The 26911-nt window shown below is 35.2% G+C and overlaps 3 protein-coding genes across 10 annotated transcripts; 2 read left to right on the top strand and 1 right to left on the bottom strand.

Moving 5' to 3' along the window:
* The first annotated feature begins 480 nt into the window (after positions 1-480).
* LOC6724717 (glutamate receptor ionotropic, kainate 2) lies at positions 481-12554 on the top strand. Of its 7 annotated transcripts, none has more exons than XM_039296103.2 (13): positions 481-2176; positions 2230-2391; positions 2442-2675; positions 4492-4658; positions 5417-5653; positions 5771-5869; positions 7552-7755; positions 7812-8015; positions 8089-8193; positions 8264-8719; positions 8778-8979; positions 9176-9364; positions 12055-12554. In XM_039296103.2, exons 1-13 carry the CDS (start codon positions 2056-2058, stop codon positions 12363-12365), a joined length of 2691 nt encoding a protein of 896 aa, XP_039152037.1. In that variant the 5' UTR covers positions 481-2055; the 3' UTR covers positions 12366-12554. The 7 variants fall into 7 exon arrangements, with proteins under 7 accessions (XP_039152037.1, XP_039152038.1, XP_039152035.1 ...); XM_039296104.2 differs by having other exon boundaries at positions 5717-5869; positions 8778-8883; XM_039296101.2 differs by having other exon boundaries at positions 5717-5869.
* A 686-nt stretch (positions 12555-13240) lies between these two features.
* LOC27207385 (sodium- and chloride-dependent GABA transporter 1) lies at positions 13241-19177 on the bottom strand. 2 transcript variants are annotated; one of them, XM_016183079.2, is made up of 10 exons: positions 18872-19172; positions 16644-16911; positions 16409-16510; positions 16151-16331; positions 15828-16095; positions 15231-15334; positions 14805-15174; positions 14540-14743; positions 14320-14487; positions 13241-14254 (listed from the first exon to the last, which is right to left on the bottom strand). In XM_016183079.2, the coding sequence occupies exons 1-10, from the start codon at positions 19013-19015 to the stop codon at positions 14153-14155; spliced, it is 1911 nt and encodes a 636-aa protein (XP_016037317.1). In that variant the 5' UTR covers positions 19016-19172; the 3' UTR covers positions 13241-14152. The 2 variants fall into 2 exon arrangements, with proteins under 2 accessions (XP_016037317.1, XP_016037316.1); XM_016183078.3 differs by lacking the exons at positions 13241-14254; positions 14320-14487 and having other exon boundaries at positions 14614-14703; positions 18872-19177.
* Positions 19178-23418: 4241 nt separating this feature from the next.
* Positions 23419-26705, top strand: LOC6739830. Its single transcript, XM_002076686.4, has 2 exons — positions 23419-25177; positions 25286-26705. The coding sequence occupies exons 1-2, from the start codon at positions 24365-24367 to the stop codon at positions 26573-26575; spliced, it is 2103 nt and encodes a 700-aa protein (XP_002076722.2). The 5' UTR covers positions 23419-24364; the 3' UTR covers positions 26576-26705.
* The last annotated feature ends 206 nt before the right edge of the window (positions 26706-26911 follow it).

Raw genomic sequence — 26911 nt, 5'->3', positions numbered from 1 at the left:
GAAGTCGAGTGTCGGTAGCATTAAGGGACAAAGTCGTCTAATGTTATTATCTAATTTGCAGCCTGTATTGTCCAAGATACAAGATATAATAGATGCACTATATATCTTTTGTGTACATAGATATATGTTAGACGTCCTATTTTTCTGCTTGTGCATATCGATCAAATGCCTACTATTCATGAGTGTTTTTGTGTTTCCAGTAAGGAAAAAATACCTGTGTTATATTCATTAGAGGAAGTTGTAATCGTAATACGGTTTTGCTTTCATTAAAGCATTCCCACCGAAAAAGTTCGGTTATACATTATAAAATCACAATAAAAATATCTAAGAAGTTATTTGTTGCCTTTAAATATTGAGCTATTATTATTCTGCGTGGGAATGAATACCATAAATAGATATAATGTCTGTTTAGTAAGAAGAACATGAATCTGAATTTACTAGATGAGAGAGATATACGAAATACCAATATACGAAAATAAATAGGGAACCATTCGTACATAATTTGTATTTAGATATATACCTTCATACCTAGGTCAAATTGGCCAACGGTTCAGTATCAGATCAGGTTCAGTAGAAGATCAAGCAATATCCGGCCGTCTGCCTGCCAGTGCGTCGAGACTTGAACTATATTAAATAGAGATGTAATAAACGAAACAAACTATATTTACAACGGTAAGGTATATTGATTTAATTTAATTAATTAATTTGCAAGCAAATAACACATGTATGTTAATTTGTATTTACAGACAAGTTTATATAGCTATGTCCGTCTACTTCCGTTTATACTCATACTAGACTGTCTGTCCCAAATGTCTCTTTATTACAAGGTGTATACTCAGGAGCTAGTCTGATCGGACCATTGTCACTATGGCTGCCATAGGAATATGGGATACAGAATGGAATGGAATAAAAAAAAATTGTTTAAATTCTTATGATTTATGTATTAGTTTTGTATTAGTATTTGTATTTGTATTATGTCACAAAACTTTTTCCCACTTCCACTCTATCGTCCACAAACCGCCCTTATCTGACACGTTCACGCTATTCATACATTTTCTAATTTGTTTTCATTTTCTCAAATTTCTACTGATATGCCAGAAATATGAGTAACGGATATATTTTTTGAATGTGAACACTTTTTTGGCGCTTCGTCAGTACGTGAAAAGCCGGCCAAAGTGTCAGAAAACCACATCTTACTTAATTAATTTAATGTAATGTTAACATTTACTTAAAAAAATAGTTGGTATGACATATATGAGGATCAAAAGCAACAACTGATAGTTTTTAATAAACTGCGGAATAAACTTAAAAGAATTTACAAGAAATTTTGCTGATCAGAGTGCTATATGCAAAGAGGGGATAATTGCTTAGCTGCACTGAGACACTAACAAAATATACATATGTATGTGTACATATGTATATCTTAAAAAAGGAAATGACCATTAAGTACACAGTGCTTAGAAATTTTTTCATTTGGCAAATCCCTGCAGTTATTTACTCCAAATAATAACTTTATTTTAGTTTTATTTGTTGGTTTTTGAAAAATGTATTAATTGTCTGAATTACTATTTAATTCGTTTATAACATTTTCTAAAATACTCCTTAATAAAATTCGCGATTTTGAAAGGCGCTCGCCTTTTCAAAGAGGAATCTATTATTTTCATTTTGCTTCGTCCGTTATCCCTAATTCATTAACTTGATGATTGATTAACAATGAATGCGCGCGCAACATATCACTGAAGAAATGAATATATAGCTATTATTCAGAGAAAGAGCATGTTGTTCTTATTATCAATCCCAACCCACATAAACTGGTTGTGCTCGGTTTGTAAATAAAAACGTTTAATCAATTTGATATTCATATTCAAGTGTGACAAGAAGTAGAAAATGTTATACCATTTTCGCAGAGCAAAATAAATTTTTCTCAAATGTTGTTTATTAATAGAAGCCAAAAAATAATAACAACGGTATTTTACATTCGGAACATTTTTTTCGTTCCCGTTCTATACTCTTGTGCGGCTTCAGCTGTAGTTTTCGTACTGCAAAATAGACAACATGATTTTAAGCCAGTCGTTTCTTTTATGCCGAAGCGGTTGTACTCGTAATGTTCATAGCAAGCGGCTTATTACTGCTTCAGTTCCTTTCATACGCCTTGGGAGTACCACCCTTGGTCAGAGTTGGTAAACCGTTCAGAAATTAGTAGAATCATTCTCTAATATTTTCTTTAAGGAGCTATATTTTCAAACCAACCTGGAATGTATAACTCGGAGTTAGCGTTTAGATACGCTATTCATAGACTTAATATGGACAAAAGCCTTTTGCCTGAGACTACTGTTGATTACTATGTTGAATACGTAAACCGATTTGACTCTTTCGAGACAGTTCAAAAAGGTAAGATTATGATTGGGAAATAATTACTTAAAACGTAATCTGTCTTCTAGTGTGCAAACTTATACAAGTTGGGGTTCAAGCTGTTTTTAGTCCAACTGACTCTGTTTTGGCGACCCATATAAATTCAATTTGCGATGCACTGGACATCCCAAACATAGGTCGGTCTGCCCATGACTTTTCTATTAACGTCTATCCATCGAAGCAATATGTAAATTATGCCTTTAACGATGTAATACAGTATTTAAATTGGACACGCTTTGGGATCTTGCATGAAAAAGAAAATGGTAAGTCCCAAGTTGTTAAATCCAAGTGTTCCATTCAGTTTTTGGTGCCCGTTACGATAATGCCAAGAAAAATGTACAAAAGTGGGGCCAAGAAAGTTTTGGGTATCTTGTGAGCGTTATCTTCGGTGGCACACGTGTTCAACGTAGTTGTAGCGAGAATCTTCATCATTTCTTCGTTTTTGTTCTTAAAGTACTAGAAACCACAACACCCATTACATTTAAGATAGTCAGATCGAGATCGACGCGTTCTCAGTTTTCAAATGACTACTTATCTCAATTTTGAGAACAAGTGTTTCACCTTCGATCAAAGAAACGATCTTGAACTAAAGATGGAAAAGCTTTCAATTCCCTTGTTATCCCTTCAGATAACAATATTTATACACGTCAATAGTAGAGTAAAAGGGTATACTAGATTCGGTGAAACGTATGTAACAGGCAGAAGGAAGCACTTTCGACCACATAAAATATATATATTCTTGATCGGGATCAATATCTGAGTCGAACTGGCCATGTCCGTCTATGAATGTCGAGATCTCAAGATCAATAAAAGGTAGAAGGTTGAGATTAAGCATACAGGTTCTAAAGACATAGACGCAGCGCAGGTTTGTTCACCCATGTTGCCACGCCCACTTTAACACCCAAAATCCGCCCAACATTTTTTCAATATTTTCCCAATTTCTACGGATATTTCGGAAAAATTTTGAAAATCCTCGGTCTCGCTTTGGGCTAGCTGAGTAACAGTATCTGATAGACGGGGAACTCGACTGTAGCGTTCTTTCTAGTTTTTATTTAACAACTTAACAAAATAAAGTTATTAAAAGCACAAGCCTTGTGGAAAATATCATATACAAGAAAAAATTTAATTTTTCTGTGGTTCTCTGATGTTAACGAGTGATTCAACAATAAAACAAAAACTTAGGGTATTGCATACAAATTTAATAAAATTATAAACAATAAAAAATATAAGGCTTAGTAGAAAGCGGTGAAACTGTACAAGTCAGAATCTAAAAAATTGGTGCTGTTTGGGGGTCCTTTACTCAAAAAAAGCATTTACAAAGCATACGATTGTCGAGTTGTAATGATTCCTTAAAAAAATATTCTACGAACATGAACAAGATTTTCGCGAATTTTTAAAAATGAAAACCCTTAATTTCGGCCGCCAATAACGTTCAGCTATTTAGACACCTGGGGGTACAGAATTATGCTTTCAGTCATTGAAAAGTCGTTTTCATTTGAGTTCTTTCATCTTTCTTTTCATACGTATTTTATTTAAATATAACATATTAAAAGCTATACAGGCTTAGGCTTTTACACTTTTTGGAGCATTGAAAGCACTTGAAATTCCCAAACTATTGATATATAATGTATAACCGAATACACTAAAATTATTCTAATGGCTTTGGTATAGCCGAAAGTTATTCCGCCCAAAAAAGAACATGCCTAATCTAGGGATCCCTGGTTTGTGCAAGTACGTTTCATAAAATTGCCACGCACACTTTAACCCCCACACCCACAATTTTAGAAAATGCCTTAATTTAGTACATGTTATTATATGTATTTTAATTTTATGTTATCGATATTTCAAATATATGGGCCACACCTACTCTATATATATTGTTTTTTCTTTTGGTCTTCATAATTTTTTTACAAATTTTTATAATCATGCCATACGCTTTTGAATTTTATTGATTTTATTATTTTTCTTGTAAATTTCTATCGACTTGCTAAAATACGTTCAAATTTCTCCTTCGCATTTCCACTAGCTGAATAACTGGAACACGACTATAGCTTTCTCTCTCTAAAAAACTTGTTACAGGAATTATAAACTTGCATCAGCTATCCCGGTCATTTCACGGAGAAGTTCATATGCGACAAGTTTCTCGAGATTCATATGTATCCGCATTAAACGAATTTAAAGGAAAAGAAATACATAATATTATTATTGATACAAACTCGAACGGTATTTCCATTTTGTTAAAAACTGTAAGTAACATTTTAATATTGAGGGTATTCAAAATGACTTAAGGGCAACATTTGTAACAATATTTATATAACATTTCTTTTTTCTGATGGTAATGAGCCATTTTTAAGTATTGCTTATCGTTGGTTTCACTTTAACGCCACAAGCCGCACAAAACTTCACGGCCACACTTATTAAGACTTGTTTGATTAGAGTAGAGTAAAAGGGTATTCGTTGAAAAGTATGAAACACTCAGAAGGAGGCGTTGCCGACCATATAAAGTATATATTCCGTCCGTCCGTGTGAACGTCGAGATCCCAGGAACTATAAAAGCTAGAAAGTTGAGATTCAGCATACAGATTCTAGAGACACAACTTTGTTGACCCATGTTGCCCACTCTAACGCCCACACACCGCACAAACCTCCCACGCCCACACTTTTGAAAAATGTTTTCATATTTAATTTGCAAATTTCATAAACTTGTAAATAAAGCGTAACGGATATCTGATAGTCGGGGAACTGGAACTGTCTCTTGTTTTTCATTTTATCTGTTTTCTTGTTTTGGTTGCCAATGCCTATCGATGTGCCATGTGCCACTAGCTTAGTCACGGGTATCTGATAGTCAAAGAAATTGCCTTAGCATTCGCATACCATACCATTTGTATATATTTATTTTATGCCGTCTATATTAATGTTGTAATTGTTGTTATTTTAAGTTTACATATATTAACACATTTCAATTCCATTTTCTGTTCTTTCTTTTCTCTTTTTTTAACTGTAGATATTACAGCAACAAATGAATGAATACAAGTATCATTATTTGTTTACAAGCTTCGATTTGGAAACTTATGATCTGGAAGACTTTAAATATAATTTCGTGAACATTACATCGTTTCGATTGGTCGACACTGCGGATGTTGGAGTAAAGCAAATCTTGAAGGATATCGGATTGTATAGTCACCATATATTTAAAAAACCTTATTTGAATCTACACTTTACAAAATCAACCGTTCTTGAGGTAAGCCTAATAGAAATGACGTGGTAAGTACACTATAATAAAAGCGTTTCAACAAATCTTTAGTCAGAGCCAGCCCTAATGTTCGATTCGGTGTACGTTTTCGCGATTGGATTACAGACACTGGAACAATCACACTCTTTAACCCTTTCAAATATAAGCTGCGAAGATGAAAACTCGTGGGACGGGGGTCTTAGTCTTATTAACTACTTAAATGCGGTGAGTTCGACTACAAAACAAGAAATAACATTTTATTAAAAATAGCGAAATTACATTTTTAAGTTTGGGGTGATTGTTTCAGTATGAGAATATACATATGTATATCAAAAAATTGTGCTCTACGATGAAAAAAGTTTACTTTACTCTAAAAATGTCTTGCATTACATTATGTGACGTTTAGTAATCCCAATAACAAAATCAAAATAACTTCCGAATATATAGAGGACACAACATTGAAAAATTACCGCAGAAAGTTAATGGTTTTAACCAACAATTTTTTTAATAAAAGTAAAATAAAATTTTAAAAAGCGGCGGATATTTCATATGAATTTCATTGCTCAGACTCCAAAATCTGTTTAAGCTAGGGATCAAAATAAAATTTATCAAAAATTATTGTTCCTTTAAATGTTTTTGTAAATACTGTACTAAAATAAATGTTTGGTACCCAGAGGCGTGCCCGGACGCGAGTTTAGGCGTCACCAGAGACTTAATGTCTAATCCTGAACTTACCATCTGACTTACATACGTACTATATACATATGTTTAAAGTGTAAAATGACAGAGATTGTTATAGTGGAGTTCCCCCGACTAATAGATGCCGTGGCTCAGCAAGTAAAAATGCCAAAGCGAAAGTTTATAATTTTTATCAATAGATATCGGAAAATAAAATAAAAAAAAGTATTTGTGGGGGTTAGAGAGGGCGTGGCAAATAAATGTTTGGGATAGCTGTGGAAATTGATTCATGCCAATTTTGAAAAGGTGCGGGCGTGGCAGCTTGTGCGGTTTGTTACCTGTGAATACATTTCAACGAATCTAGTACTATACGAATCTTACTGTATGATTAAGATTTTTTACAAATTTAAAAAAAAGTTCTTATCAACTTACCTGTCGCGTGCCATTTTGAAAAAATAATGGTTTGTCCAAAGGATTCAGCCAATGAAGATCAATTTTTGGTGTAAACAAATATATTTACTAAAGAATAAGTTTGCAAATTTCGAAAATCTATATGGAAACGTTTTTTCCCAATAAAGTACATATATTGTTGATCTAGGTCACTAGCCGAGTCGATCTGCATATATCCATCTGTCTGCCAGTGTAAACGTTGTATTCACTGGAATTATAAGGGCTAAAAAGATATAACGTAGACGCTTATCTTACTAGTCTTTCTGTATATTTGGCCCACGTTATACTCGTTAGAGTAAAATTGAATACTAGATCGTTAAAAATTATGTAACCGGCAGAAGGAAGCGTTTCCGACTATATAAAGTCAATAGCTGAGTCGATTTAGCCATGTCCGGCTGTCCGTCCGTCCGTCTGTCCGTATGAACGTCGAGATCCCAGGAACTATAAAAGCTATAATGTTGAGATTCCGCATACAGACTCGAGACACAAAGACGCAGCGCAAGTTTGTTGTTGACCCATGTTGCCACGCCTACTGTAACGCCCTAAAGTCGACGAACCGGTCACGCCCACTCATTGGAACATGAGTTCCCACTCTATCGATATCCCAGAAAAATGATGAAATTTCGCGTTCGCATTCACACTAGCTGAGTAATGGGTATCTGATTGTCGGGGAACTCGACTATAGCATTCTCTTTTGATTTTATTTATATTTTTGCTTAAATATTTTGTATACATAAAATGTTTTATAATTATGTTTATTCATTTTTATACTCCTTAAGGTTGAATGGAAAGGTCTGACAGGTCCGATTCAGTTTAAAGATGGCCAGCGGGTCCAGTTCAAGTTGGACTTAATTAAATTAAAGCAACATTCCATTGTAAAAGTCGGGGAATGGACCCCTCATGGGCATCTGAATATAACTGAACCATCAATGTTTTTCGATGCAGGGTCCATGAATGTGACACTTGTAGTGATAACAATTCTGGTTTGTGAGGACGACGAATACAAATTCTTAAAAGTAATTGTAAAGTTAATTTCTAGGAAACACCATATGTAATGATGCATTATGGCAAGAATTTTACGGGAAACGAACGATTTTATGGTTTTTGCGTAGATATATTGGAAACCATTTCTCGGGAAGTTGGGTTTGACTACATACTGGATCTGGTACCGGATAGAAAGTATGGGGCCAAGGACCCTGAAACTGGGGAATGGAACGGAATGGTCGCTCAGCTGATGAAATATGTAAGTTTGTTTATATTTTTTTATTTTTTTCGGATTTTTTCAAGTGACAAATACCACTTATAAATATACTTAGAAGGCGGACCTGGCAGTTGGATCCATGACTATAACGTATGCAAGAGAAAGCGTCATTGATTTTACCAAACCATTTATGAACTTGGGGATAAGTATTTTATTTAAGGTATGTACAAATTTCCTTTTAGTTTAGATGATTATGTTAATAGAAAAGACTTTTCTTGTTCTTGTTCAAGGTCCCAACATCAGAGCCAACGAGACTGTTTTCTTTTATGAATCCATTAGCGATTGAGATTTGGATATATGTGCTAATTGCATATTTTCTTGTGTCTCTCTGCATATATATTGTTGGAAAACTTTCGCCTATCGAGTGGAAGTGCATCAACGCCTGCGATCTAGAAAATATTTCTATTGGCAACCAGTTCTCCCTGACTGACAGTTTTTGGTTTACCATAGGGACTTTTATGCAACAGTCTCCTGATATTTATCCACGAGCTATGTCGACTCGAATAATTAGCAGTACTTGGGGTTTTTTTTCACTTATTATTGTCGCATCTTACACCGCAAATCTAGCAGCTTTTTTGACAACGGAGCGCATGATTAATCCTATTGAGAACGCAGAGGATTTGGCTTCTCAAACTGAGATTTCTTATGGCACTCTAGATAGCGGATCTACAATGACATTTTTTCGGGTATGCAACTAGTTAAGTGACAAATCTTCTTTGATGACTAAATACATTCATTGTGTAGGACTCAGTGATAGAAACTTACAAAAAAATTTGGAGAAGCATGGATAACAAAAAACCATCTGCATTTACGACTACTTATGAGGATGGTATTAAGCGAGTAAATCAAGGTAATTATGCGTTTTTGATGGAATCCACAATGCTTGATTACATCGTTCAGAGGGATTGCAATTTGACGCAAATCGGAGGACTTTTAGATACAAAAGGTATGACAATTTGCCTTCATTGTTTCCCCAACGTAAAAGAATGTGATTTGAACAATACGGGTGCTTAGCGATGTGGATAAAGTTACAAATTTTTAAAAATAACTAAAAAAATATTAAAATTATATATATTTTTGTAAACTTATCAAGTCTGTAAATCGTTTCCTCTTGTGTACATTTCTATTTAACACTTCTGTAGGTTATGGTATCGCTACACCAAAAGGTTCGCCTTGGCGAGATAAAATTTCATTGGCTATACTTGAGCTCCAAGAAAGGGGTGACATTCAAATGTTGTATGATAAGTGGTGGAAAAACACTGATGAAACATGTACTCGCAAAAACACAAGCAAGCAATCAAAAGCTAATTCACTTGGTCTGGAGAGCATAGGTAAGTTTTCACAATGCAATTGGCTAATATGTACTGCTGTTGTTTTAAGGCAAATATAATAAGTTATTGCTTATTATTGTCCACTTGATAATGATGTTTTTCCAAGGATTTGCTTTAATACTTATTATCCGTTACTCACCTAATCAATTTTAAGGTAATACATATAAATATAAAGCATAAATACGAATGGTAAAACTCTACAGTGACGCTATTGTTGGCATTCAAAACGTAATCCTTAAATAATAATTCCATTATAATTGGATTGGGAGATAGGTAAAACAACTGTGTTCGAATTTTCCTAAGAATTGACAATGGTCAATGGTTTGCCGATGGCAAACTTTTTAGTTTGTTTATCAACCCTTTTCCAGTTTTGACTGCCGACAAATGGAATTAAATATTCCTCCTCCTAAGGTAATCACCTTGTCAATTTCACTTCACAGAAACTCTCTACCAAGCATAGTTTAGATTAAAACCGCAAACTCGAAAATTTAATCAATTTAAATTTAAAACTTTGACTTTATTATATTTTTATATCAAATTCCTTGATATTTATCATATTTATATTAGAATCATATTTAATTTATGTATACAAATTTTTAAAAATTTTTGCAAGTCCTTGCTAGAAATGTTACTCGTATTTGGGTGAAATATGTGAATACGCAAATAAAGGAATATTCTTTTGGGACCTATTTTTACCACAGTTTTTTGGATTATAACCGTTACTCGTAGTTAATGGGTTTACTTGATTCGTTGAAAAGTATGTAACAGGTATAAGAAAACGTTTCCTACCATATATGCATATGTATGTACATATATCTTGATAAAGATCAATAGCCGAGTCGAACTGGTCATGTCGCATCGATCTCCGGAACTATAAAAGATAGAGTCTTGAGCCCTTTACCACGCCCTCTCTAACGTCCACAAGCCGCCAAATATTTATAGAAACAAAAAGTTCGATTTTTGAACAATTTTATTTCGATATTTAAGTAAACATACCTAGCTTAAACAGATGTTGGAGTCTGAGAAAAGAAATTCATATGAAATATCCGTTGTTACTTTTACCTTTGAAGGAAATGCAGACGAACGACCTTTAGATCTTCGGCCGCTTTTTAAAATTTTATTTTATTTTTACACTTATTGCATTCTTTCTCATTAACCAGTTGATTTAAAAAAAATCTTTGGTTATAAACTATTAACTTTCTGCGGTAATTTTTCAATGTTGTGTCCTCTATATATTCGGAAGTTATTTTGATTTTGTTATTGGGATTACTAAACGTCACATAATGTAATGCAAGACATTTTTAGAGTAAAGTAAACTTTTTTCATCGTAGAGCACAATTTTTTGATATACATATGTATATTCTCATACTGAAACAATCACCCCAAACTTAAAAATGTAATTTCGCTATTTTTAATAAAATGTTATTTCTTGTTTTGTAGTCGAACTCACCGCATTTAAGTAGTTAATAAGACTAAGACCCCCGTCCCACGAGTTTTCATCTTCGCAGCTTATATTTGAAAGGGTTAAAGAGTGTGATTGTTCCAGTGTCTGTAATCCAATCGCGAAAACGTACACCGAATCGAACATTAGGGCTGGCTCTGACTAAAGATTTGTTGAAACGCTTTTATTATAGTGTACTTACCACGTCATTTCTATTAGGCTTACCTCAAGAACGGTTGATTTTGTAAAGTGTAGATTCAAATAAGGTTTTTTAAATATATGGTGACTATACAATCCGATATCCTTCAAGATTTGCTTTACTCCAACATCCGCAGTGTCGACCAATCGAAACGATGTAATGTTCACGAAATTATATTTAAAGTCTTCCAGATCATAAGTTTCCAAATCGAAGCTTGTAAACAAATAATGATACTTGTATTCATTCATTTGTTGCTGTAATATCTACAGTTAAAAAAAGAGAAAAGAAAGAACAGAAAATGGAATTGAAATGTGTTAATATATGTAAACTTAAAATAACAACAATTACAACATTATTATAGACGGCATAAAATAAATATATACAAATGGTATGGTATGCGAATGCTAAGGCAATTTCTTTGACTATCAGATACCCGTGACTAAGCTAGTGGCACATGGCACATCGATAGGCATTGGCAACCAAAACAAGAAAACAGATAAAATGAAAAACAAGAGACAGTTCCAGTTCCCCGACTATCAGATATCCGTTACGCTTTATTTACAAGTTTATGAAATTTGCAAATTAAATATGAAAACATTTTTCAAAAGTGTGGGCGTGGGAGGTTTGTGCGGTGTGTGGGCGTTAGAGTGGGCAACATGGGTCAACAAAGTTGTGTCTCTAGAATCTGTATGCTGAATCTCAACTTTTTAGCTTTTATAGTTCCTTGGATCTCGACGTTCACACGGTCAGACGGACATGGCTATATCGACTCGGGTTTTGATCCTGATCTATAATATATATACTTTATGTACTCGGAAACGCTTTCTTCAGCTTGTACATACTTTTCAACGAAGCTAATATACCCTTTTACTCTACGAGTAAATGGTATAATGCGGTCAAATATGTTCCTTAGCTTCATACTCTATAATTACTGAAGTACATGTATGAATAATAATTTTTTCTTTTTTGAAACCCCCATGTGAACCTTTAAATAAATGTAAATTGAGTATCAACATAATGTTTTTAAACAATAATAAATCAATTACACAGGCGGCGTATTTGTAGTGCTAATAGCTGGAATTATTGTGGCTGCGGTTGTTGCTTTCTTCGAGTTTTGGTATAACTTTCGATACAACCATAAAGCTACAACATCTCAATCGGTCGTTAATACTAAATACAATCAAGATGGGATCCTCGAAAGCGATAGGAACTATACCCCACCTGACCGTTCATTTTGGATCGAAATTTCCGAGGAACTACGCTACGCATCATGGTGCATGAACAAGCAAAAGAGGCCTGCACTTCGTCGCACATGTAGCAAATGTACCATTCCGAAAGGCCAACGAATTAATAAACTATGAACTATTAGAAACAAAAACAATAATAAATACCCAACTAGATTCTAATATATTAAGCTATTTTTTAATAAGATTTAAGGATGTAAGAAATTAATTCTATTAAATTACACTATACATTACATACATACATTTGGAAAATATAAAATTACAAATTTATAAAGAAAGCTAAGATAATGTTGAGCTAAAAATATATAAACTCAATTACAAAACAAGAAAGATCGATTTTCTCGTTTATCAGATGCCCGTTCCTCAGAAGATAAGAAGATGTTTCAAAATTAAAATAGCAATTAAAAATCTGAACATTTTCCAAATTGGCGTGTTTTGGGTGTGAAACAAACTTGCTCTGCGTCGTCTACGGCTCTCAAATCGGCATGCCGAAAGCTCGACTTTCATAGGGATGCATCTCTGTTGAGTTTTATTTATTTATTTTTACTTGATTTTCACTGCATCCCTCTTGAGTTTTGCTTGGGAGTATGAAAAACATCTTTACTTACGTCACTGAGCAACACGCCCATATTCACTCTTGTGAAATGACACTTGTGTATTGTGTGTGTGTGTCTGTTTTCTAATAAATATGCAATTCATAGCGTTTATTGTATGTAATAGCTCGAACACCTAAAATTCAAGCTTCATATGTGAATTATTTTACAGTGCAGAAAGGCTAGAGCGTCTACAATCCCTGTGTTCAGTATAGTTTCATGTCCGTCCCCATTGCCAAAAAATTTAAAACTCAGTAAATTAATAAAATACGTAATTAAAACTGGCGATTCTTGAAAAAACAAAGACTTATAAAATCTAATGAACGTGAGAAAAGAATGTCGTCCAGTCTTTGACTTTCATATATCGGAAAGTCTACCCCGTTAATCATCGATTAAGGCTTGTGTGGATAGATATTCAATTTATTTGACACGTTAAGCAACATATTGACATTTTATAGATAAATTACATAGCAATGCCTGAAGCACTGTCAAGACATTGTCAAAAATAGTTCTGTATATATATGGTGTCAATCTTATTACATAACATTACATTACATAATTTCATTGCGGGTAATACATCTTATTTCTAAACACAACTAGATCTCAAAACCCTTTCTATTCTGTAATAGTTTTGAAAAAAGATGTTTATCTCACTGATAAAGCCAAAGTTTGATTTTGCTGTTGACATGTTAAAGCCATGCAGATCTGGAAGTCATTCTTGATAAGCCATGCAAAAAACATCCTGGGTCTATTGCTGCGGACTAAAACTTACAATGGAAGGGATGCATATATAAATAAAATTTCTCTCTGTCGCTGCTGAATATACGGACATTGTTTATATAATGTTTCTTTTGTAAATCATTTAATGCACGTATTCTTTAATGCGTGATTCACACAATGAAACATGAGGGACAAATGGCTTTTAGAACTCCATGGATTCTTCATATATATGTTTATGCTTCAGAAGCAGAATATTCAGAAATTCGTGATTCTAATTACTCTAGATATTTCTGGCATACCACCTTACGTAAGTACGACAAAAAACACTGCAATAACCATTGAAAAACCTTGACCCCTTGCGATTGATTAAAAAGACTAGTTCTGAGTTATAAAGGGAACATAAATGAAAATTAAAACTGTTACAATGATTCATTGCAAATGTCAAAATAGGGAAGTTGATTTTAAGAAAAGGAAAACTTTCAAAATAAGTTGTCTTTTTCCAAATTGTAGAAAATTAATTTAAATAAATTTAACTGATTGAATGGCCAAACAAAAAGTACCTTACAACAATATGAGATAACTTAAAAACGTCTATAAAGAATTAAATTCTATCTCCTTGACATAAGCTTCTCTCAGCATTTTCTCACGTAACCGGGTTACATCCTCGTCTATCCGTACAAGAGCTCGTATTTTCTGAAAAATATTTGAATAACTTACAAATGTCCTGCAACAGTTGTTTACTATTTAATTAAGATTACCTCACTCAATTCACCAGGAGTTCGTTTCCACAACCAAAACATGTAAAGTGGTATGTAAAGCATTGATGACAACGCCGTAAACCAACCAAAAGCATGCGCCCACCATGGATAGCTGTAGTCCAAGTACTTAATAGGAGTCCACTGAACTATGTTAAAGAAAAACACTCCCTATAAAAAAAAATAATTAGATAAGAAATGATTATTTAATCAAAATACTAACCAAGCATATAGCGGGCGTTGTGACACACCAGCAGAACTTCCACCAAACAGTGGGATAGTATCCGATCATATCCTTTATTCCGTCATAAAATCGATCCACTCCATAGCACCAAGATATTGAAACACACTCAAAGAATATGAGCCACAGTAAGCAAAAACCGCTAACTGCATATGAATCCAATATTTGAAAGATATACATGCCACCCTAAAAAATAAGGACACCCAGTGAATAAAGCACGACCAGCAGTGCCCACCTTATAACATACTTGTGTAATACAGGTTAAGCCCACTAAGTAGCTGAGAGCGCATACAATAGCAATAAATATTTCTTTCCGCTTCCGCAGCAACTGCGGCCATTCATCAATAATGGCAGTGATAAAGCCCTCCATTGTACAAAACTGTGAGTCCAATCCAATGAGCAGAAGCATGAAGAAAAAGAGGCAAGACCACATTGGAGACCCTGGTAACTGCAGAACTGCCGATGGATAAACAAGAAATGCAAGGCCAGGTCCTGATGCGGCTACATCAGCCACTGGTCGCTGTTGCTCGTGAGCCATAAATCCTATTACCGAAAATATTACGAATCCAGCAAACATACTGGTGCTAGAATTGACTGTGCAGACAATAAGCGCGTCCCTAAAAATATTTGTTTACCAACAAAATTTAATATTTATTTGAGTGCGATGACCTACTTGTAGACATTATTGGTAAACTTGTTGTAACTTCCTAACGCCACCAAAGTACCGAGTCCAAGCCCGTACGAGAAAAATATTTGGGTGACAGCGTCGATCCACACCTAAAACATATTTTAAGATTTTTTATCAATGATATAACTAAGACTATGTTTTTATTCCATAGCATTCATTCATTAGTTTACTTCAATTTTGCCGGACTCAAACTTTCCAAAACTGTTTTGGAACACGACAAAGAACTCAGTAAAAAAAAGAGAAAATGCTATAGTCCATTATTTATAAAGTATAGACACAGACATTTTTCTTATATCGATCGTCACTTCGTTGAGTAAAATGGTATATTGGTAAGGAAGAAGGTTTTTATAAATATAAATGGTAGAGAGTTAAGTTGAAGAAACGTATACGTTTCTCAGAAAGTTGCCACGCCCATTCTAAAGCCCACAAACCGTACAAATCTGTCATGCCAACACTTTAATTTAATGGTATGTACATATGACTTAACTAATACTTCGGTATACGAAGAGCATTGGCCACCTTGGTCGGGAAACTACACTATAGTTTTTTGTTTTTATGAAAATAATAAAACTCTTATCTTACCTCAGAATTGGTCAACTTTGAAAAGTTTGGAATTATATAAAATTTAATGCCCTCCAAAGCGCCAGGTAATGTAATTCCGCGAACCAGTAGAATCGTCAGGAGAACGTAGGGAAACAAGGCAGTAAAATATACTACTTTCCCTGTCCATTTTACTCCCTTCCAAATACAAAAGTAGCAGAGGATCCAAACAAGTAATAAAGTTCCAGCCAACTCCCAGCGAATATTTCCAATCTCCTCAATACCATGCGATATTTGAAGAGCTCGCCGCCTTAAACAAAACATTTTATTGAATGATTTAATGAACTCGCACGTGAATTACGTACTCCCAAAATTCTTTGACTGGATCTGTGAGTTCTAAAGATGTTATGTTAAGAGCAGATACGGAGCAAACCTTTTGCGTGGTGCCGTTGATAATCTTATCCCAGCAATGCAAATTTTTCCTTTCATATTGACTGACACAGTTGACTGTGTTCCACCAATTGTTGCACGTTCTCCAAGGGACATCTGAATGATGGTAATATGTTTGTTTGAATAAAAAAATAGGGGATTTAAGTGTATTTAAAATTACACCGATTACAAACCTGCTCTCATCGACATGAAGAAGTAAAATACCGCCCAAGCAAGAATGACAATATAGTAAACATTCATCCAACAAGACATTACAGCAGCAGCATACCCAATTCCTTTAAAAGAGATACAATATAAAAGTGTTTATGTTGTTTATTGCATAGCCGTTACTTGCAAAAAAGCGTAAATTATAATCGTTTAATAGGTATTTAAAAGTCAAAGGTAAGACTAACAAAAGTATTTTCTTACCTTTAAATATGGGTGCAATTTTGAATACACCGAGTCCACCAATTGTCAACATTTGACCAAGAGCTAGTTCCATGAAAAACATTGGAATACCTGCCAAAAACAGCGTTATAATGTATGGTAATATAAATGCACCGCCTCCGTTTTTGTAGCACAAATAGGGAAATCGCCAAACGTTTCCCAAACCTATAGCTAGGCCCACTACTGATAGTATGAAATCCATTTTGGAAGACCATGATCCGCGATCGGGGAGTTGCTCAATTTTTACCAACTGAAAAATATAAAATATATATAAATAAAAATGTACAGATTCGATTTTAAATCGAATCTCAATGTTGCTCAGTTGTTATTAAAACGAGTAAAAAATGTTTTGATATTTTTTCATATTTTTATTAGGCTTGTAAATTTCTATAGATTGACCAAACAATTTTTTGCCACGTCCAAATATACCCACAAACCGTTCCACGCCCACTATTCAAAAGTTTTGCTTAATTTTTCTCAGCTATAATACACATCCTGCAACTACGTTTAAGAATAGGGAGACGATAGACTAGACACTCAGCTAGCGGAAAAGCGAACGAGGAATTTCAAAATGTTTCTTTCATTTCTTTAGAAATTGGTAAAGAAACTATAAGCTGAAAACAGTATTGGGATGTTTGTAGGTACGTACGCACTACGTGGGGCACGGCCTAAATGTTCTTGGGGCAACGATAGGAATTGGTAAGACAAATTAATGAAATTAAATAAAAGAGAATGCTATAGTCGACTTCCCCGACTATCAGATACCTGTTAATCAGCTAATGAAAATGCGAACGCGAAATTTTTTGGGATATCGATTGACGAATAAAATGCGCAAAATATTTAAAAATATGTTCAAAAGTGTCGGCGTGGCAGTTTCGGGCGGCTTGTGGACGTGACAACATGAATCAACAAACTGGCGCTGCGTCTATATCTGTGGAAACTGTATTTAATCTCCACCTTCTAGCCTGTATAGTTTATGAGTTATAGACGTTCATACCGACGGACGCACAGACGAACAATGCAAGTTGGGCTCGGCTATTTGTGCTGATCAAGAATATATATACGTTATATGGTCGGAAACGGCTTCTTTTGCCTGTTACATACTTTTCAACGAATTTAGCATACCCTCTTACTCTACGAGTAACGGGTATAAAAACTTGCGCTGCTACTTTGCCTCTAGAGTCCGCATGCCTAATCTGAACTTTCTAGGGTTTTTATAGTTCCTGAGATAGAGACGTTCAAAATTGCCAGATCAACTCGGCTATTGATCCTGAAACGATTCATTCTACTTGTTACAAGCTTTTTAACGAATCTAGTATAGCGACCTGTTTATCAACAAAAAAAATAAAAAAGAGAATGCTGTAGTAGAGTTCTCCGACTATCAGATACCCGATTCTCAACTAGTGGAAGTGCGAACGCGAAATTTCATAATTTTTCACGCATATCGATAGATATTAAAGAATCTAAGAAAAAATGGGCGGTCCAGGCTCCATGTTTATAAGAACAGGCAAGCGGACACGGCCAGAGCAGCTTAGAAATTAATTCTGATCAGGTATACACGTCAACACTTCTTATAGTAAAAGTATATAATCTACAAGTGTCGGGTTTAAAAATAGTGAGTTTTATGCTGTTAGTTAGTTAGTTAATAAAGTCGAATTTGGCGCGAACGGCGATCTATAGGGTCGGAATCATATCTACTACGATTGTCTACTTATAATAAGATGAGACGTATGATACCCACAGAAAACAGTCGTTAAATAAATAGAATACCAGAGAAACAGAAGCCACAAGAAGACATCTTTTGTTCGAGGTCTTTAGCTTAAGACATCAAATTCGTATATAAAAGGTTTTTGAAATATAACAAATACTTCAAACATAAAGGTGTAAAAAAAATCCAACAACTAGACGACGGGCAAATTGATTGATTAGCTTTGTGAATTTTTTCCTTTGAAGCCTCCCCGCAATCTGATATAGAAAAAGTCCGAAAGTACTCAAAAATTGAGCAGCCGAATTAAAAGAAAAATTTTGATTAATGTATGGGTTCAGCTTTGGACTTAATTTTAAGAGCATTACATTATCACAATTTGATTAGCGTATATTTTTATTATTATTCCAGAAAACCAACTGTGATTAAAGATTTCACATGGTGAGATTCAATAATAATATATAAGGTATTTGGGGATGAGCACCTTTATAATTTATATACTAACCTGCTGTTTATTGGACGTGTCCGTAGTTGTAGGTGGGCTGGACTGCAAGCTGGTTGTGTGGCCCAATTCTTTACTCATTTCAAGAGATTCGTGCTTACGCGCATCTCCTCCTCCGTCACCATCACTTGCGGAGTTTGTGTACATTTTGACAATAAATTTTAATGAGTATAAAGGACGACAAACGGATAGTCTAGGACAATCAAACACTGCGGCTTTTGCTCTCGTTTTTGACTTTGTTCAGAGTCACAAAAACAGCACCCTCGCAGGGCAATTGCTGGTATTAAACTGAGTAGCTAAGCTACCTAATACTATGCTCTGTTCCGCAAACGGAGATTGCCCCATTGTAGCGATGATAATAAAAGCGACGCTTAAAAATAAGGGGGCTGGTTAGTTGACGTTTTTACATACAATTTAATTTAATAATGATTTAAGAAGGGGGTTCAGACATTGCCCAATTTAACAATGGGGACGTAGGCGCAGTGGTAAGTTTGTGTAAATACACGGTGTGTTACAAATTTAGTTCCGGATGTTAAATTAAATAAGATTTACGCTACTAAATTGTGGTTTCCCCCACAAAACAATCATTAACAATTTACTGACCCATTTAAAATATATATTTAAGTCTGCTGAGTACCAGTGTGCAAGGCACCCCACAAATGGAGATCCTAAGATAAACGCACTATATTAAGAATATTTAAATGAATGACTTCAAAAGAATCCGTCATGGTGTACAAAATATTGGATTTCCAAATTAAAGCGATGATATTTATCAAAACTCTGAGGAAGAAAGAATGCAATTTTGTATAGCATCATCGGGCTTCATATAGCGATTACGTCGGGTAACCCGACTCAACATTCTAGCTTTTATAGCTTCTGAGATCTCGACGTTTAGCTATACGTACTAATACCATTTTATATCCAGGTGAAGAATGTGTCACATACACATATGTACATACATATACATACATATTAATGTACATACGTAGACTTTTTATACCCGATACTCGTAGAGTATATGCTAGATTCTAACCAGTAGAAGGAAGCAACTTCGAACACATCAAGTACGTATATTCTTGATCAGGATCGATCAAGCCTAGTCGATAAGGTCGTCGCCATGGTATTGCAGGGGGGGCTACTGCCCCCGTCTGGACCTAAAAGGAATGTTCAAGAAATTTCATAATTTGCATATCATATCACGTTCATATCACGTATATTCCCGTTGTTTATTTACACTATGTACTGTTCTTATTCTCTTAGTCAATATGCCTCCAATTCTATCGATCTGCTTCAAATACATAAGCTGTTTGATATGTGCTTTCACTAAGAGATTCCAGTGTTGGAAGATGAATTCTACAATCTGCACCCAAATAAATAAATATCCGCTAAATATTTTGTATTTCATTATGTTTACCGATATTCCATAAATTATCAAAATCTTTTACACTTACAGCTGAGTACGGGTTTCTGATTAACGGGGAACTCGACTTTAGCATTCTTTCTTGTTAGCATAAATGCTAATGATAATACAGGGTTAAGAATCTATGCTTTGGACCAATACACGAGCAAATTTTTTTCCCATTTACAGTTAAAAACCTTAGAAGCTGGCATACTCAAATAAAAGGGGTTCAGCCAATTTACCCAACCCCTTTTTCATATCTGTATACACGCCAACCTTCCAGATAACGCCCAGCTTGGAAGTCATAAAAAGCATTCACAAAGGGGAAAGTTAAATATTTGTCTACCAGAACGACTTGGAAAATGAATAAGCTCAATGCCATTTATTTTCAAAAGCGTTTAAAAGGTGAATGCTCTCATTTAAGAATGTAAAGTTAAAATCCTAAAATCTGTTTAAAATCTGCATTCTTCTTTGAATAGTAAGTTATTTTGTACAAAGTATGAAATTTACATTAAACAAAAACATTGCTCGGTATAGTCGAGTTAACCAAATATCAGATACCCGTTAATCAACTGGAAGTGTAAACGATTCCAATATTTTCTGAAATATCAGTAGAAATGGGAAAAAAAATATTAAACTGAAACGTGACAGATTTGTTAAATTTGCTATTTGTGGGCGTTAGAGAGAGCGTAGCAAAAAGTGTTTTGGCAAATTGACAGAAACTTACAAGAGTAATAAAAATATGACATAAGAAACAGGCTATTGATCCTTCACATGAATATATATGTATACCTTAAATTTATGGTCGGAAACGCTTCCTTCATAATTTTTAACGATTATAGTATACCCCTTTGCTCTACGAGAAATTGATATAGAAATGTGGAAAATTCGAAGTACGAAGTACGCACTTACGTTAATCACATCTAGACAAGTTTTTTAATATGTATGTACAGCTGCGGTTAAAATAATAGCACTACTGCAGGTGGAAAGTTGATTTCCTAAAAAAAGGTATTGAATGTTTATTTTTTTTAAAGTCTGATTGCATGAATAATAAGTACCATATGTTGTCTCTCTAAGCAATAAATTTTGACTCTCTCAATGTAACGGTTCTTTTTGTTTTTGGGCACTTTCTGCAAAAGGTCGCTAAATGAGGCGGTAACAAAAATAGCAAATGACCACGTTTTTGCTGAATAAAATTAATAGGAGTGATTGCTTTTGGTTTTTTTTCGACAAATTTTGAAAAAAGGAGTTGCATTAAAGGTTTTAATTGAATTTTTTCGAAAGAACACCAAAAATTTTCTAGTTATGGGTCGGGGAAAGCATTTTACCGTCGAAATAAGGAATTTCATTTAAAACATGATCTCTGAAGGTAAAACCTACGCTAAAATGGGACGGTTTGTTGGTTTTTCAAGCAATATGATCCGCAATGCATTGCTGTTTGTCGAAAAGAACGAAACACGTGGAAGAAACCCCTTAATATTCAACGTGGAGATCAAGCGCTTGGATCGGCAAAGCAAGAAGAAGCCTTTTAAGCCGGCGACGGAACTGAAGAAGGAGCTCCAGATAGCTGCAAGCGTGGAAACAGTTCGCAAACACTTAAGACAAAACAACCTTAATGTGTGCAGTCCCAGAAAAGTCCCGCTTTTGACTGTGAAGCATGTGGCAAAGCGAATCGGATATGCCAAGATACGCAATGACTGGCCTGTGGAGAAGTGGCGCCACATTTTGTGGTCAGATTAGAGCAAAATTTTGTTTTTTGGTTGGAATGGCTCTCGGTCTTATGTCCCGCGTCCACCACGAACTGAAAATAATCCTCGCTTCACCTTTAAGTCGGTAAAACACGGGGGATCCAACATCATGGTATGGGCGTGCTTTTCATACTATGGAGTAGATCCGATTCATATGATTCAAGGCATCATGGATCAGCACATTTACACAGGTATCCCGGAAAATGTGATGGCGCCATATGCCGAGGATGAAATGCCGTTTTTTGGGACATTTCAACAGGATAACGACCCAAAACACACGAGCAAGAGAGCTCGAAAGTGGTTTGAGCAGAAATCGATCCGAGGAATGAAATGGCCTGCTCAGCCACCCGACTTGAATCCAATCGAAAAACTTTGTGCGGACGTGAAAAAAAGGTTCCTGAAGCCAAGCCCAACCATAACGAGGAACTTTGGATTCATGGGGGATAGAGGATCAAGGATTCACGGAGCAAAATTCCTCAAAAACGGTACCAGGACTTGATGGACTCCATGCCAAGAGGATGCGCAGCAGTCAATGGTCACGCAACCAAATATTAAGATTCTTTAAACATAGTTCTTAAGATATAATCCATTTGTTGAACTCTTATTTTATTTTTTTAGTTAGTTTTAGCAAAAAACGAGAAACAGTGCTATTTTTGTTACCGCCTAAATTTGGAGGTTTTTTTTTCTTTTACCAATTATTTTTAAAATATCCATTAGATCTGTTACCAATTTTATTATTTCGATTGAAAATCATTGTAGTATTTAAGATTAGTGGAAAAAATTATGAAAAAATGTCAGAAAATAGAGAAACGCTGGGGCAAACACGAAATGTGCTTTTGGTGCTATTATTGTTACCGTAACAAAGAAAAACTAAAATATAATCCAAAAAAGATGATAGTATTCGGAAAAACTGTTAGGCAAAACATAGTTTCCGCTTGTACCTGAAAATACGCGATTGTAAAAATATGAGCCATGGAGCAACCTTAGGGTTTTTAAGCCCGTTACTCGTAGAGTAAATGGAAATATTAGATTCGTTGAAAACTGTGTAACAGACAGGAGGAAGCGTTTCCGAGCATATAAAGCATATGCTTATATTCCTGATCAGGATCCATAGCCGAGTCGAACTGGCCGTGTTCGTATAAACGCCTACATCTCAGGAACTATAAAAGAAAGAATGTTGCGATTAAGCATGCAACTTCTAGAGACATAGACGCAGCGCAAGTTTGTCACGCCTTTCTAACGCCCTAAAACCGCCCAAAACTGGCACGCCCACACTTATGTAAATTTCTATTGATTTGCCAAAATAATGTTTGCCACACACACAAACCGACCAAAAATGACACCTCGCATTTTTGAAATGTTTTTTCTTCGTTTTATTGTTTATCTTGCCAATTTGTATCGGTATACCAAAAACACTTTGGCCACGCCCCTCCTTACAGCTACAAAGCGACGAAACGGTCACGCGCACGCTTTTGAACAATTGCAAACAATTTTGTCTCATTTTATTCTCCAATATCTTTTGATATACCAGAAATATGAAAATGAAAAATGGAAATCCAATGGAAATCAGGGAAATCGAATACAGCATTCTCTATTGTTTATATTCCTTAATATTTCCAAAGGAATTTTAATGCTTCTAGCAGACTTCCTCGAACTTCCGACTGGGTACTGATCGTGATCCGATCTGATTATAGGAAAGGGAGCCCATCCTGTGAATGCACGGCGTGCGGAGTATAATCAAGCAAGACGTCAGGGATGTTGGATGTGAATACGCACGTACACATGTACACAAAACTCTACGCGCAGAAATTCTTGTGTTTGTAAGACGTGCATGCGTCCACTGCAGATGTGTGGGTGCGTGTGATGTCCATATTGCTGCTGTTAAGTAAGCATTTGCTGTGGGTATTTTAGTCGAATTTGAAGCAATGCCCGAACAGGTTCAGTATCGATGTGTACAAGAATGTTAATGAGAGTGGGAACGAGACGAAAATATACACACATTTTCGAGAAACTGTGATCATGTATTTACTTTTACCGAAAGTATTTTTTGCTTATTAAAATTAATTGCCGTAAACGAATTCCCGAAAAAAAGGTCAATGCAATCAACAAACTCGTGCAAATTGAACCTACCTAACAAGTAATGAATGTGGATGTGAACATTTTTACAGAGATTCTAAGCGTACATATGTTATATGCCAACGTTCATAAGTATGTACATATATACGTATGTATGCATGCGTATATGTAATTTTGAAGAAGAGTACATACTGGAAGATCGAGAAAGTGGAACGATAATCATTTTTATAATTAATATTAGTAAAGGAACCCTGATGGCCATGCGAAGAAAACATGATAATAGACATTAATCCAAACTTAACGCCAAATAAGGAAACAGCTGTGTGGTTCGACTCTTTTCAACATAAATGTAAAGTTAGTAACCGTACAATAAAAAAAATTCCGTCGCATTGGAACAGATCCAACTGGATCGTTAGTATTTTGTGGCATATTTATGTTTACCGTACCATAACTATAAGAAACTCTAAAGAACGAGAACCTCCTTGCAAACATTCGCCTATTACTGATAATACTGAGGCTAAGCTCACCCAAGTTTGTAATAAATCACTAAAGCTTTACAAAATATGGTTTATATTGATTGTATTGTTGCCAACTCAGCATCAAGTCAGTGGCCATGGTATATTCCGCCAAACGTCAAATTCAAAAGCAGTATTTGCATACTATCAGCATAAAGAAAATATTACGTTTACCAATTCGCAGCTTAAAAATTTAGAAAATGAAGCTAAGATACTAAAAACAAATCAACATCCAAGAATCCGAGCCAAATCAACTCCGAAAATGGGTCTTCAAAATATATCTGAAAGCTTTAGCAAAGAAAGCAGAGACTCAATCTACAATGCCAGTTCAAATAAATATAGTCTGATTAATGTAAGCCAGTCAAAAAACTTGCCTCAATTATTCAATAAAAAATGGTCAGTTCAGTGGATAAACGCCGTACCAATTCGAAGTAGGCAAACGAGAGAAACTAGGGATATCGGCCTAGAAACTAAGAGACATAGTAAGCCACCAAAAAGAGTAGATGAAGCCAGACTAAAGCACCTCGTTTTAAAGGGCCTTGGAATTAAAAAACTACCAGATATGAGAAAGGTAAGATTTAAATTACAGCCATTGTCACGTTCTGTAAAAGAAAGTTGTGCAGTGTTATACGAAACCGTATACAGAAGGGGCCACCTAAACGATATTATTTATTTACAGGTCAATATAAGCCAAGCTGAATATTCAAGCAAATATATAGAATACTTAAGTCGCCTAAGAAGTAACCAGGAGAAGGGCAATAGCTATTTTAACAACTTCATGGGAGCTTCCGTTATAAGAGACCTTCATTTTCTAAGCATTACCACAATCGAATTCAATGACATAAGCAGCAAACGATCGCGCCATAGAAGGTCGCTTAAAAAAATTAACAGGTTAAAGCAAACCAAAAAGCATCAAAGTTATGGAGATTTACTACGTGGCAAACAGGAAACAACAAATATCCTCTTACACTTTCCACTGACAAATGCACAAGACGCAAATTTTCACCATGATAAAATCGACGAGGCCAATGTTAGGCTTATGCTTCTCTATAGCTCATCGTTGGCAACAAATTTCCGACGAGGACCAGGATCTAGAAAAAATAAGCTCGGTCACATTTCTGGGAAAGATAACATCGAAAGGCACTGTAATTTCGGTGATGTCAATTTGAACCAATCTAAAAAAAATAATAGCCAGCAATTAACTTTAAAAGTATATCAACTTCTTTCAGCGAATAGACGAAGAAAGATAGCGTCTCGTAAAATTGAATTTGGAAATGTTGGCTTCGAAGAAACTCGAACACAGTGGATAGAATTGGACGTGACCAAAGCTGTTCGTAGTTGGTTGAACAAAAGCCATGAAAACCTGGGGATAGAAATTCAATGTGATAAATGTAAAAGTATAGGGGCTCGTATATTGAGTGATTTCAGCCCGTCAACACCACCACGCTCGCCCGTCTCAAGCGACGAACACTTAAACCTCATGCCAGTTCTTAATATAATTGGACACGGAACACTAGATTCCCAAGAGCATGGCGTCTCGGATGTTCACCACATCATGGTGACCAATAATAGAAGCGATCAATACGTGCATCACCGTTCAAACCATGATAGCGCCTGGAGAAAAGATAAGTGGAGCAACAACTGTTACAAATTGCACCAACGATGTTGTAGAAATCAATTGGATGTTGCCTTTAAGAACATTAAGGGATTCGAATTCATTTTGCAGCCGAAGGTATTCGATGCAGGGTACTGCCACGGAAGATGTCCTCCACGTCACAATCCCGCCCACCACCACGCCCTACTGCAAAGTCTAATATGGCAAGAAGATCACAAATTAGCCCCCCGTCCATGCTGTGCGCCTTCAAAGCTTGAAATGCTAGAAATATTGCATGTTGACGAAGACCACAGCGACAAGCTAAAAATCTCGACGTGGAGTGATATGCAGGTTGTAGAATGTGCCTGTTCGTAAAAAAAACTTTCTCTAACGAATTATTCTGACATACATATTTTATTATTCTTTTTAAGTATTTGATTAAAATTTTGTTAATCCTAAAACATGTAATAATGCTGAATAAATACAAATATTTTTTGTTCGTGCACTTATAGCGGCATTTATTTATTGTGTTTTTTAATGCACTTTTTTGCATTAATGCACTTTTGGTGAGTTCCTTGAGGGAAAATAAATACGTTTAGGTGTAGAAGGCAGTCCTATGCAAAAAACCCGTGATGCGCAGGAATCCCTAGAACCACTAATTTCGCTTAATAAAATTAAAAAAAAAAAGAATCACTAGATTCTTCATGATTA

The sequence above is a fragment of the Drosophila simulans genome, chromosome 4 (assembly GCF_016746395.2).
Source record: "Drosophila simulans strain w501 chromosome 4, Prin_Dsim_3.1, whole genome shotgun sequence".
Lineage (NCBI taxonomy): Eukaryota > Metazoa > Arthropoda > Insecta > Diptera > Drosophilidae > Drosophila > Drosophila simulans.
Note: the sequence above shows the minus strand (reverse complement) of the source record. Positions and strands in the feature narration are given on the sequence as shown.

Excerpts from the sequence above, each read along its gene's own strand:
- LOC6724717 (XM_039296101.2), top strand. The coding sequence starts at position 2,056 with ATGATTTTAAGCCAGTCGTTTCTTTTATGCCGAAGCGGTTGTACTCGT. Across the intron at positions 8,016-8,088 it reads TCGCTCAGCTGATGAAATAT|AAGGCGGACCTGGCAGTTGG; the intron begins GTAAGTTTGTTT and ends AAATATACTTAG. Across the intron at positions 8,194-8,263 it reads GGATAAGTATTTTATTTAAG|GTCCCAACATCAGAGCCAAC; the intron begins GTATGTACAAAT and ends TTCTTGTTCAAG.
- LOC27207385 (XM_016183079.2), bottom strand. The coding sequence starts at position 19,015 with ATGTACACAAACTCCGCAAGTGATGGTGACGGAGGAGGAGATGCGCGT. Across the intron at positions 16,332-16,408 it reads CTTCATGTCGATGAGAGCAG|ATGTCCCTTGGAGAACGTGC; the intron begins GTTTGTAATCGG and ends ACCATCATTCAG. Across the intron at positions 16,096-16,150 it reads CCAGTCAAAGAATTTTGGGA|GCGGCGAGCTCTTCAAATAT; the intron begins GTACGTAATTCA and ends GTTTTGTTTAAG.
- LOC6739830 (XM_002076686.4), top strand. The coding sequence starts at position 24,365 with ATGATAATAGACATTAATCCAAACTTAACGCCAAATAAGGAAACAGCT. Across the intron at positions 25,178-25,285 it reads AACTACCAGATATGAGAAAG|GTCAATATAAGCCAAGCTGA; the intron begins GTAAGATTTAAA and ends ATTTATTTACAG.